Raw genomic sequence first — 13,484 nt, 5'->3', positions numbered from 1 at the left:
TTAGCACAGGAAGGAGTCACCCAGGTCCCATGGCTGTAAACCTGATCTGTTTGTCTGTCTGCCCCTCAAAGTTAAAATAGTTGTTGGTTAGTACAAAGCTGGTTAAAGTGAGCAGGAAGGATATCATAGGTTTGGAATCAGGTGGGCAATGACTGAGGAATTTTAAGCAGCAGACAGACCATGTCCATGGGGGATGCTGGTATAGAGGGAGGTGGTATCAATAGTGACAAGCAAAGTGTGTGGTGGGAGTGGGACAGTCATAGATTACAGATGATCTAGGAAATGGATGGTGTTTTTAATATAGGAGGGAAGTCTTTGTAGTATGGGTTGCAGATGTTGATCAACTAAGGCAGATATACATTTGATGGGTGCTATGAAACTAGCAACTATGGGACAAGATGGATGATTGGGTTTGTGGATCTTGGGAAGAAGGTAAAATGTGGGTGTGCATGAATTGGGTGGAGTATGAAGTTCTATGGATTGAGGTGTTAGGGGGCCTCAGGTTTTAAGGAGTGACTGCACAGGTATTGGTTCTTGATAGCAGATGCTGTATGCAGAGGTGTCAGACAGCTGGTGTAGATCTTAATTTACATACTCCTGTTGTTCAAGTGCTACAATGGCAGATCCCTTGTCTCCTGGGAGGATAACGATGGAGTCATCAGATTTTTGTGAATAAAGAGCCTGGATTTCTGTAGAGGACATGATAGAGTCATGTTTTAGGGTGTGAAGCAGTGCTGGATGTGAGGACTTATTACAAGGCTTGTAAGGGAAGCTTTTGAGGTAGTGGTGGTGGATCAAGTTGGTATCATGGTCATAACTGTTCAAGGCAGGGTTCAATGTCATGTTTGCTTTTGGAAAGACTTTGAGATTGGGTTACAAAGTGATATTTCCAGTGACATAACATTTGAAGGAAAGCAGCTTGATTAAATGTAGGTTTAGAGCTGAAAGTGAGACCCTAGGATAATACAGATAATTCAGGAGGGGAGAGCGCTTCAGATAAGAGATTGAGAATGCTATATTGTTGTGACTGGTTTTTGTGATTATGAGCCGTTATTGGCCTGTGAGGCAGTGGTGAAGGCTTGGGGATGTTAAGGATGTTGGGGATTCTTGGTTTCTCCAGGAGGAGTAGTGGTTGATGGTGTGGTCGTTCAGGGAGCTCCAGAGGGACAGGAAAGAAAATACAATTGTTGAAGTAGTTTAGGAAAAGGTGGGAGGCTGGTGCACAGTAGAGCAGGATTACATCCAGAAATAAGGACTTTCAATGTTAGGCCTTTTGGAGTAACACCAAGGGACAAGCAGCTTTCAAGAAACATAATGTGGGACCTTAATTTTGATAGTGCAAAAGCATGTTTTCAGAAAGAATGAATATAGTATGTGATGCGATTCATTATGGCAAGAGAAGAGGATCAGGAGTGTCAGAGATGGTGAGAGTGGCAAGAAAGAGGAGCAGAGGGAGGAAAAAGATAGAAAAATGGGATGAAAGCAAGGAAAAAGATCAGAAAAATCAAAATTCATACAAAAGTTGTGAGAACAGTCAAGGGTTAAGAGGAGGTAATGAGTGGGGAAGAATTTCTCACCAGAAAAGTGGCCTTTATGATATGAAAAAATGATTGGAAAAGAACCAAAATCAATAGCAAAAGTTGTGGAAAGAACAAAATTTTAAAAACTGAGCAAACACAAAGTGGAAGTCATAGGAGAAAATGTAAACCACCAGGTTGGCAAATAAAGTAATGTAGGAAATGGCAGTAATCTGACCAGAGCAGTTGGGTAAAAACCAAATGCACAAAAAGTCAAAGAATTACATATAAACAAGGTAAGTGGAGGGTGGGAAACAAAATAGCTGTCACTTTTGCAACAAATTGGCTAAAGAATCGGAAGAATGGACCCATATCCATGCACAGAAATCAGTACTAGTAAAGATGTAGGCAAGGTGTCAGTTAATTTAGGTGCTACAGGGGGGGGGGGGGGGCGGCAAGGCTTACTAGCACATAAGGCATAAAGGAGGTGACAGTTTGCTCCTTCTTATGCTAACCTTTTCATGGGTTGCTTGGAGGGGGCTTTCTTGTGATCCATAAGCCTTCAGCCACTGGTTTGATTTAGATACATTTATGACACCATTGCCACATGAACTCTTGGTGAGGCTGACCTTATAATTATTGGAATCCTTATACAGGTATACATTCTCCCAACTATATTTCACATGGTCCTTGTCTGAATTCCTTGCCACTTCCCATAATGTTGATCTCATCCTCATCGAAGGCCAGATACACACTTCTGTTCACTTTAAACCTACTATCAAACAAAAGTACTGAGATTTTGACAGCCGACATCCTTCTCACATCAAACGTTCTCTTCCTCGTAGGATTGGTGTTCGAGGCAAATGCATTTGTTCAGATGCAGATTCTTTACAGCAATACACCACCATTATCGCCTCAACCTTCACTGGATATAATTATCACATTAGCCTAGTTCACAAGCAGATTTCCTACAACATCCAATCCTGTTACATACAAATCTTCTAAAAAAGCAACTTAGGAGTATACCACTTGTCACTCAGTATTATCTTGGTCTTGAATGTATTAATCAGCTACTTTAACACCGCCATGACTTCCTAAAAAGCCCTAAAATGCCCTGGAATGAGATCCATTCTGTCTGAAATTTTGCCCACCACACCTAGAATAACTTTTCATTTCAATCCCAATCTCCACAATATCCTTGTCCGACCTATGCTCCTTCTGCACCATTCTCCTTACACTATGCCTCCTACCCCTGTGACTATCACCACTGCTTGACTTGCCCTATGCATCCCCCTACCACCATCTACACCTGCCCTGTAACTGGGGAAACATATACTATCAAAGGGAGAGCAACCTGCAAAACAACACACCATATATCGGCTGTTATGTAAACACTCTTCGACCTTTTGCATCAGCAGGATTACCACCACGTTATCAGTTAGGACGAATGGCCATAGACAGAAAGTGTATACTGGCAACACAGAATATTATGTTGCAGAGCATGCACTACAACATAGCAATCATGATTTTGTTGCCTGTTTCACCATATGTGCCATCTGGATTCTTCCCTCAGACACCGGTTTCTCAGAACTCTGCAGGTGGCAACTGGCACTACAACATGTCCTTGGTTCTTGCCAACCACCTGCCCTTAATTTGCATTACTTTCTTTGGTCTCAGCATTTCTTCACAATAACTAATCCTTTTTTCATTTCATTTTAATTTTCTAAATCTTTCATTTTCTGACCAGGCTATTTTTCACCTTCCCTTCCCACCATTATGACATACAAGGTACTTAGCTTTTCACTCTCATTAAATCATGCATGATGTTTTAGCATTATTCTCTGTCTTTTATACTATTCCAACTTCCACCTGTAAGCTCTCAGGTTTCCATATCTCACCCAGTGCCATCCCAACAATCAGTCTTTCCTTCTCATCCTGTCCGGGAGTCTCCTTTGACCCAGGGGTTCTGGTTAGTCCTTTTTCTTCAACTCTCTTCCTGCCTGACGAAGCTGCCACTGACTCTGAGAAGTTGTATATGTAATACCTTTTATATGTGTGTTCCCCTGCCACCACTTTGTGGGTAGATTTTTGACCTATCTAATTACATTACACTTTCAAAACTGATTATTTACATGACATCACCAGGAATGTAAAGCTCTGTCAAAAGACGAGTTTTACAGAATACTCACAATTTTATTATGTGTCTATCCTGTGTCCTGACTTTATTACACAGGGTGGGGCAGATAAAAATAGCCCGTGTAAGAACAAAGGAAATGCAGTGTAACTACAGAAACGAAGGTCTGAAACGGAATTACCATTTATTTACAATGAAAAATACAGTGAAAAATATATTTCTAGAAGATACTGAAAGTGATCCCATGCAACATTAATACTGAGCTGTGCACATCCGAGCTTATTCAGTTACACCCAGCGTAAACTTTGGATATCGATGGTGGCAACTTCATGAGTGATGCTGGCTTCCATTTCTTGTATTGGGTGTGGATTTGTTTCATAGACCTTTCTCTTCAAGTGTCCCCAGAGGAAAAAATTACATTGTTAGATCTGGTGAACGTGATGTTTGGTTTGTGAGGCACTCAACCGTGCAGTCATCAGCGCCTCTACAAAGTCGCAATTTTTTCACACTCCAATTTTTTACGCAGTCCAATTTAGCCACTATCATGAAGGATGATGATTATGATGATGATGATGAAGAAATGATGAGGACAACACAAACACCCAGTCCCCGGGCATAGAAAATCCCCAACCCGGTCGGGAGTCGAACCCGAGACCCCGTGATCCAGAGGCAGCAACACTAGCCACAAGACCATGAGCTGCGGACCTGGTGAATGTGGTGGCCATAAATGTTTTCCAATAGCACGTTCCTTAGTGAAGACATCTTAGACTTGTTCCAGGGGTACCTCAGACATGTAGTATGTTGCCTCATCTTACTGGAAGAAGCAGAATTATTTTAATATTCAGTGGATTAGGCACGAAATGTATCAATAATTTCAATACATGCAACCATGTTGAGGGTAGTGTAAAAAAGTTTCTGTTACACTGCATCAAACGTTGGAGGTTTTCATCATGGAATGGTTGCTGACACACAATGTTAGGGTTGTCCATTGCCCAGTACCTTGCATTCTGTGAATTCACAAGACTGAAAACATGAAAACATGCTTCATCACTCATGATTTAATGGAAAGGGTCTAACAAACCATCATTGATGTTATTCAACAGCCATGTGCAGTAATATATATGTTTGTGACTGCCATCCTCCTGCAGCTGCTGCACAACTATCACACAATATGGCTTCAAATTGAACTTTTTTCCTTCTCCTTCCCTTTTTCCTGATGAAGCAACCTCGAGTTGCGAAAGCATGAAATTTGTGTGTGTGTTTGTGTGTTTTTTATTGTGTCTATCAGCATACCATCGCTTTCTTGTTTAGTAAGTTAACAGCATCTTTGACAAAGATTCTGTAACTTACAAAACGAAAGCGTTGGTACGTTGATAGAAACAATAGCAAACACAAACACACACACAAATTTCAAGCTTTCGCAACCCATGGTTGCTTCATCAGGAAAGAGGGAAGGAGAGGGAAAGATGAAAGGTTGTGGGTTTTAAGGGAGAGGCTAAGGAGTCATTCCAATCCCGGGAGCGGAAAGACTTACCTTATGGGGAAAAAAGGACAGGTATACACTCGCGCGCATGTGCGCACACACGCACACACATATTCATTCGCACATATACAGATACAGGCAGACATGTGTAAATGCAGAGAGGTTGGGCAGAGATGTCAGTCGAGGCTGAAGTACAGAGGCAAAGATGTTGTTGAATAACTGGTGAGGTGCGAGCAGCGGCAACTTGAAATTAGCAGAGGTTGAGGCCTGGTGGGTAATGGGAAGAGAGAATATATTGAAGGGCAAGTTCCCATCTCTGGAGTTCTGATAGGTTGGTGTCAGTGGGAAGTATCCAGATAACCCGGACGGTGTAACACTGTGCCAAGATGTGCTGGCCGTGCACCACGGCATGTTTAGCCACAGTGTGATCCTCATTACCAACAAACACTGCCTGCCTGTGTCCATTCATGTGAATGAACAGTTTGTTGCTGGTCATTCCCACATAGAAGGCTTCACAGTGTAGGCATGTCAGTTGGTAAATCACAGACAGTATGTTTTTTATTGTGTCTATCAGCACACCATCGCTTTCTTGTTTGGTGTGTGTGTGTGTGTGTGTGTGTGTGTGTGTGTGTGTGTGCGCCTAATGGGACAGCAATCCGTGTATGGTGGAGATGGCTGGGGCAGTGAGGCCAATGGATACCATCCACCACCCCTACCCTGCTACCCCTCCCCCTCCTGACCTCAGCCTCCTCAGAGCTTGTGTGAATGTGTGCGTGTTTTCCACTTTGGAAGAAAGCCTTCGGTCGAAAGCTCAAAGCAGTTTTTCTGTTGTGCCTGTCTATAACTCAACATCTCCTCTGTATGATGAATAGCAATCTATTTGCATAATCATTGTAATCAGTTTTATGGGCAACTTTTCTTTCCACATTTCACCTGAGTGACTCAGCAGACAAACTGCACAAAGAATGTACACTTTATTGAAACTGAAATAAGATGGCAGGTTCTAATGGTACACAAAATTTTGTTCATACTGATTAAGTTTCAGAAAAATTCTATTGATTTCAAATAAATACTAACTACGAAGTCAAATTATTCTAGAAAGAAATAGAAACTGATAGAATAAATCCACTCAATTAATGAATCATATCAGATAAAACTAAAATTACAATCAGCAATGTGTAACAGCTTCTTTAAGTTGTCACATATGTCTCACAGGAGTACTGTGACCACTGTATAAATACTGAGAATTCTTTTCACCCCTTATTTGGCTGCTAATGTGGACTGTTGCTATTAGCAGCCAAATAAGTAGTGAGGAGATATTCTGATCTAACACTGTTTTTTTTTCAGTTTCACCATAACTGTACTGGAATACAGCACTAATATATACAGTCTCTATCTGTTCTGTACTGAACAACAAAATGACAAATAGTATTAATTTCAATGCAATTTCTTAGACCTATTAAATGTTTCTTCTAGACAAATAATACTACCTGTATGTACAAGTTGTATAGTTTTATGTAGTAAATTCAATATCTGAAATAGGCATGCAACATATGTACATTATATAAGGTTTACACAGATGTAATATATTCCTCTCCACATGGCAAACTTCCCCTCTTTCTAATTGGCACCATCTGGTTAGTGAAAACAAAATATTTAAATATGTTATAACAATCCATAACCAACCCCATAACAAGCAAACTAATGCCAGTAATGTTTCAGACAATATTACCAGCACGTTTAGACAATGCACGGCTGCGCTGTTGCCCGAGTTCACCCTCTAGAGATAAAAACAATAAAAAGTAAAACAAAACAGAAACAGAAATATTAACCAAATAAAGTTTGAGAAGAAATTATAAGAAGTACTGAGATTTGATTAGATTAACTAAAACAATCAAATTATTAATCAAAAACACAACTGGTTTTCTGATGTTTCACCTGATCATAAACTTAAAGAGAACTAAATGGATGAAAGTTACTTTGATGCAATCAAAGTGTAAAAATTCTAAATTTGATAACAACACAGAAAATATAAAATATAAAAACTAAGATGGCCCATAGGGACATAACACAACAAAGTCATCAACCAAGGATAACACATTCAATCCCTTTCATAACAGGTTAACTCCCACAATATTTTAGAAGCCCTCATGCATAAATAGTAAAAATTACACTGAAAGGACTTCCCCAGATATACAAAACTTCCATAAATATATCATACATCTAGTAATATCTAATAATCTATTCCACAGCAACTGCAAGATAGTCAGATCATTCTTATGACAGGGAAACAAGTGTTTTGATATGTAAATGTTGGAATCAACATAGAAACTACAAATGGCACAGGACTGATATGAAACAAACAAATAGCTGGGAAATTTCAAAACAAAATACGGAAAAATTATTGTCAGTTTGAGTTGATTCATAGATGGCACATAAAACAACCTTATACAAGATACACAACACTTAAAGTTGTTATCTACAACTTTAGGCCACTTCATAATTTACAGATTGACTTTGTAACATGAAATCTAGCTCATAAGTAAAATATTTTACAATGAATGAAGAACTACACTAAAAATATAAGAAAGAAAAGCAGTAAATTTTAACTCCCCTTGTCTGTGAAGCAGTTGCATACCTTCAGAACCTGGGTTATGAGACATCTGCCCGTCCTTTTCAACTTTCTGCATCAATCCCCCTTCCCTCATTGAGCAACGAACCTACAGTATCCATAACTATCAAGAAAACAAACAATGGAGACTAGTTTCCAAGATCACAATCTAGAAAGAAATTGCACCAATAATGAGAACAATAGGGAATAAACACATCTTATCCTTCAAACAACTAATCAAAACATTAGAAACAGAATCATCTGGAGAAAAATACAGGAATTACAGAATAATAAGTGCAACTTTAAATAGATTACAGAAATCAAGGACATCTCATTTCAGGGCAGGATTTGAGGAAATCAGATCCATCCTTCATGAAATCCTCCCCACTCCACCAAGAGTGTCTTTCCGCCATCCACCTAACCTTCGTAACCTCTTAGTTCATCCCTATGAAATCCCCAAACCACCTTCCCTACCCTCTGGCTCCTATCCCTGTAACTGCCCCCAGTGTAAAACCTGTCCCATGCACCCTCCCACCACCAGCTACTCCAGTCCTGTAACCCGGAAGGTGTACACGATCAAAGGCAGAGCCACGTGTGAAAGCACCCACGTGATTTACCAACTGACCTGCCTACACTGTGACGCATTCTATGTGGGAATGACCAGCAACAAACTGTCCATTCGCATGAATGGACACAGGCAGACAGTGTTTGTTGGTAATGAGGATCACCCTGTGGCTAAACATGCCTTGGTGCACGGCCAGCACATCCTGGCACAGTGTCACACCGTCCGGGTTATCTGAATACTTCCCACTAACACCAACCTATCAGAACTCCAGAGATGGGAACTTGCTCTTCAATATATCCTCTCTTCCCGTTATCCACCAGGCCTCAATCTCCGCTAATTTCAAGTTGCCGCCACTCATACCTCACCTGTCATTCAACAACATCTTTGCCTCTGCACTTCCGCCTCGACTGACATCTCTGCCCAAACTCTTTGTCTTTAAATATGTCTGCTTGTGTCTGTTTATGTGTGGATCAATATGTGTGTGTGTGCGTGAGTGTATACCCGTCCTTTTTCCTCCCTAAGGTAAGTCTTTCCGCTCCCGGGATTGGAATGACTCCTTACCCTCTCCCTTAAAACCCACATCCTTTCGTATTTCCCTCTCCTTCCCTCTTTCCTGATGAGGCAACAGTTTGTTGCAAAAGCTTGAATTTTGTGTATATATATCATTCCACGTGGGAAAAATATATCTAAAAACAAAGATGATGAGACTTACCAAACAAAAGCACTGGCAGGTCGATAGACACACAAACAAACACAAACATACACACAAAATTCAAGCTTTTGCAACCAATGGTTGCTTCATCAGAAAAGAGGGAAGGAGAGGGAAAGACGAAAGGATGTGGGTTTTAAGGGAGAGGGCAAGGAGTCATTTCACTCCCGGGAGCAGAAAGACTTACCTTAGGGGGAAAATAGGACAGGTATACACTCGCACGCGCACACACACACACACACACACACACACACACACACACACACACACACACACACACACACAAGCAGACATTTGTAAAGGCAAAGAGTTTGGGCAGAGATGTCAGTCGAGGCGGAAGTACAGAGGCAAAGATGTTGTTGAAAGACAGGTGAGGTATGAGCGGCGGCAACTTGAAAGGTATGAGCGGCGGCAACTTGAAATTAGTGGAGGTTGAGGCCTGGCGGATAACGAGAAGAGAGGATATACTGAAGGGCAAGTTCTCATCTCCGGAGTTCTGACAGGTTGGTGTTAGTGGGGAGTATCCAGATAACCCGGACAGTGTAACACTGTGCCAAGATGTGCTGGCCGTGCACCAAGGCAATTTTAGACACAGGGTGATCCTCATTACCAACAAACACTGTCTGCCTGTGTCCATTCATGCGAATGGACAGTTTGTTGCTGGTCATTCCCACATAGAAATCTTCACAGTGTAGGCAGGTCAGTTGATAAATCACGTGGGTGCTTTCACACGTGGCTCTGCCTTTGATCGTGTACACCTTCCGGGTTACAGGACTGGCGTAGGTGGTGGTGGGAGGGTGCATGGGACAGGTTTTACACTGGGGCGGTTACAAGGGTAGGAGCCAGAGGGTAGGGAAGGTGGTTTGGGGATTTCATTAGGATGAACCAAGAGGTTACAAAGGTTAGGTGGAGGGCGGAAAAACACTCTTGGTGGAGTGGGGAGGATTTCATGAAGGATGGATCTCATTTCAGGGCAGGATTTGAGGAAGTCGTATCCCTGCTGGAGAGCCACATTCAGAGTCTGATCCAGTCCCGGAAAGTATCCTGTCACAAGTGGGGCACTTTTGGGGTTCTTCTGTGGGAGGTTCGGGGTTTGAGGGGATGAGGAAGTGGCTCTGGTTATTTGCTTCTGTACCAGGTCATGAGGGTAGTTGCGGGATGCGAAAGCTGTTTTCAGGTTGTTGGTGTAATGGTTCAGGGATTCCGGACTGGAGCAGATTCGTTTGCCACGAAGACCTAGGCTGTAGGGAAGGGACCGTTTGATGTGGAATGGGTGGCAGCTGTCATAATGGAGGTACTGTTGCTTGTTGGTGGGTTTGATGTGGACGGACGTGTGAAGCTGGCCATTGGACAGATGGAGGTCAGCGTCAAGGAAAGTGGCATGGAATTTGGAGTAGGACCAGGTGAATCTGATGGAACCAAAGAAGTTGAGGTTGGAGAGGAAATTCTGGAGTTCTTCTTCACTGTGAGGCCAGATCATGAAGATGTCATCAATAAATCTGTACCAAACTTTGGGTTGGCAGGCCTGGGCAACCAAGAAGGCTTCCTCTAAGCGACCAATGAATAGGTTGGTGTACGAGGGGGCCATCCTGGTACCCATGGCTGTTCCCTTTAATTGTTGGTATGTCTGGCCTTCAAAAGTGAAGAAGTTGTGGGTCAGGATGAAGCTGGCTAAGGTAATGAGGAAAGAGGTTTTAGGTAGGGTGGCAGGTGATCAGCGTGAAAGAAAGTGCTCCATTCGCAGGGAGGCCTTGGACGTGCGGAATATTTGTGTATAAGGAAGTGGCATCAATGGTTACAAGGATGGTTCCGGGGGTAACAGACTGGGTAAGGATTCCAGGCGTTCGAGAAAGTGGTTGGTGTCTTTTATGAAGGATGGGAGACTGCATGTAATGGGTTGAAGGTGTTGATCTACGTAGGCAGAAATACGTTCTGTGGGGGCTTGGTAACCAGCTACAATGGGACGGCCGGGATGATTGGGTTTGTGAATTTTAGGAAGCAGGGAGAAGGTAGGGATGAGGGGTGTTGGTGGGGTCAGGAGGTTGATGGAGTCAGGTGAAAGGTTTTGTAGGGGGCCTAAGGTTCTGAGGATTCCTTGAAGCTCCGCCTGGACATCAGGAATGGAATTACCTTGGCAAACTTTGTATGTAGTGTTGTCTAAAAGCTGACGCAGTCCCTCAGCCACATACTCCCGATGATCAAGAACCACGGTCGTGGAACCCTTGTCCGCTGGAAGAATGACGATGGATCGGTCAGCCTTCAGATCACGGATAGTTTGGGCTTCAGCAGTGGTGATGTTGGGAGTAGGATTAAGGTTTTTTTAAGAAAGATTGAGAGGCAAGGCTGGAAGTCAGAAATTCCTGGAAAGTTTGGAGAGGGTGATTTTGAGGAAGAGGAGGTGGGTCCCGATGTGACAGAGGACGGAACTGTTTCAGGCGGGGTTCAATTTGGATAGTGTCTTGGGGAGCTGGATCATTAGGAGTAGGATTAGGATCATTTTTCTTCGTGGCAAAGTGATATTTCCAGCAGAGAGTACGGGTGTAGGACAGTAAATCTTTGACAAGGGCTGGTTGAATCTGGGAGTGGGGCTGAAGGTGAGGCCTTTCGATAGGACAGAGGTTTCGGATTGGGAGAGAGGTTTGGAGGAAAGGTTAACTACTGAATTAGGGTGTTGTGGTTCCAGATTGTGTTGATTGGAATTTTGAGGTTTTGGGGGGAGTGGAGCTGGAAGTGGGAGATTGAGTAGATGGGAGAGACTGGGTCTGTGTGCAATGAGAGGAGGTTGAGGTTTGCTGGAAAGGTTGTGAAGGGTGTGTGAGTTGCCTTTCCGGAGGTGGGAAACCGGGAGATTGGATAGTTTTTTGAGGTGGAGGGTGGCATGCTGTTCTAATTTGCAGTTGGCCTGTAGGAGGATGCTCTGAACAGCCGGTGTGGATGTGGGAGAGGAAAGATTCAGGACTTTTATTAAGGACAGGAGTTGACGGGTGTGTTCATTGGCTAAGTTGATGTGTAGGTGAAGGATTAGGTGGGTGAGGGCAATGGATTGTTCAGTTTGGAACTGGCATAGGGACTGATGGAAAGAAGGGTTACAGCCAGAGATGGGAACTTTAAGTGTGAGGCCTTTGGGGGTAATGCCGAATGTCAGACAAGCCTGAGTAAATAAAATATGGGAGCGTACTCTGGCTAGGGCAAAGGAATGTTTGCGGAGGGAATGTAAATAAAACTTAATGGAGTCATTGTGGGGATGTTGTGAGGGTGACATGGTATTAGAAGGTGGAAAGTGTAACATGAGGCTGAAATGAAAATGAAAATAAAAATATATGGGGAGAGATAAAGGTGAACTAGAAAGCAACTGGAGATCTGGTGTGAAAAAAGGCGAAAAAGTGTTGGTTATAGCTGGGCTATGTTGATCCTGTGGTGAACTTGGGTTGGTAGACAAAGATGTGCACAAAGATTAGGTGGTTGTGTTGCCGCCAAAACACGTTAAAGGGTGGAGCAATTCGGGGAAAATTTTAAAAAAAACTGCGTGTAAATGTATTAAAAGGAGTGGTTTTGTGGTGGCAGATTGAGAAAATGAGGCTAACAATTGTCTGATGAAGAAATAATTATGTTAAAACCTGTGGGAAGCGGCTAAAAAAGATCAGTGATGTGGGAAAAATGGAAATGGAAAAAAAAAGGTGAAAGTTATTAGAACTAGCCGAAATGGCTGTTTAATAGCTGAAAGGAACTGTTTGTGAACTGGAAACAGTTGATTTTATAGCAGCGGTAGTGTTGAAAGCAGAAAAAAAATTTTTTTGGTTACGGTTTGGAAGTGGGTTACGTATTATTGAGTATATATAGGCCGGATAAAATTGTATGGTATATTCGGTAAAGAGGAGAAGGTGAATACAAAGTGAAACTACTGCAAAAACAGAAAGAGAAAGTAAGATGACAGGAAAGATTTCAAAATGCAACAGTGACAATAACAAACGTAATTGTTGGGTTCAAATTAATGATATGAATATAATAGAGGGAAACATTCCACGTGGGAAAAATATACCTAAAAACAAAGATGATGTGACCTACCAAACGAAAGTGCTGGCAGGTCGATAGACACACAAACGAACACAAACATACACACAAAATTCAAGCTTTCGCATCAAACGGTTGCTTCATCAGGAAAGAGGGAAGGAGAGGGAAAGACGAAAGGATGTGGGTTTTAAGGGAGAGGGCAAGGAGTCATTTCACTCCCGGGAGCAGAAAGACTTACCTTAGGGGGAAAAAAGGACGGGTATACACTCGCACACACACACATATCCATCCACACATATACAGACACAAGCAGACATATTTAAAGACAAAGAGTTTGGGCAGAGATGTCAGTCGAGGCAGAAGTGCAGAGGCAAAGATGTTGTTGAATGACAGGTGAGGTATGAGTGGTGGCAACTTGAAATTAGCAGAGATTGAGGCCTGGTGGATAACGGGA

At 42.5% G+C, this 13,484-nt stretch overlaps 1 protein-coding gene across 1 annotated transcript in view; it reads right to left on the bottom strand.

The window, feature by feature from the left end:
- Positions 1-13,484, bottom strand: part of LOC124616722 (piezo-type mechanosensitive ion channel component) — a 684,203-nt gene that overhangs the window by 266,583 nt on the left and 404,136 nt on the right. The window contains exon 28 of the mRNA XM_047145082.1: positions 6,867-6,914. Coding sequence (XP_047001038.1) covers positions 6,867-6,914 — 48 coding nt within the window. The remainder of the gene's footprint in view (positions 1-6,866; positions 6,915-13,484) is intronic.

This window comes from Schistocerca americana, chromosome 5 (assembly GCF_021461395.2).
Source record: "Schistocerca americana isolate TAMUIC-IGC-003095 chromosome 5, iqSchAmer2.1, whole genome shotgun sequence".
NCBI classification, from domain to species: domain Eukaryota; kingdom Metazoa; phylum Arthropoda; class Insecta; order Orthoptera; family Acrididae; genus Schistocerca; species Schistocerca americana.
Note: the sequence above shows the minus strand (reverse complement) of the source record. Positions and strands in the feature narration are given on the sequence as shown.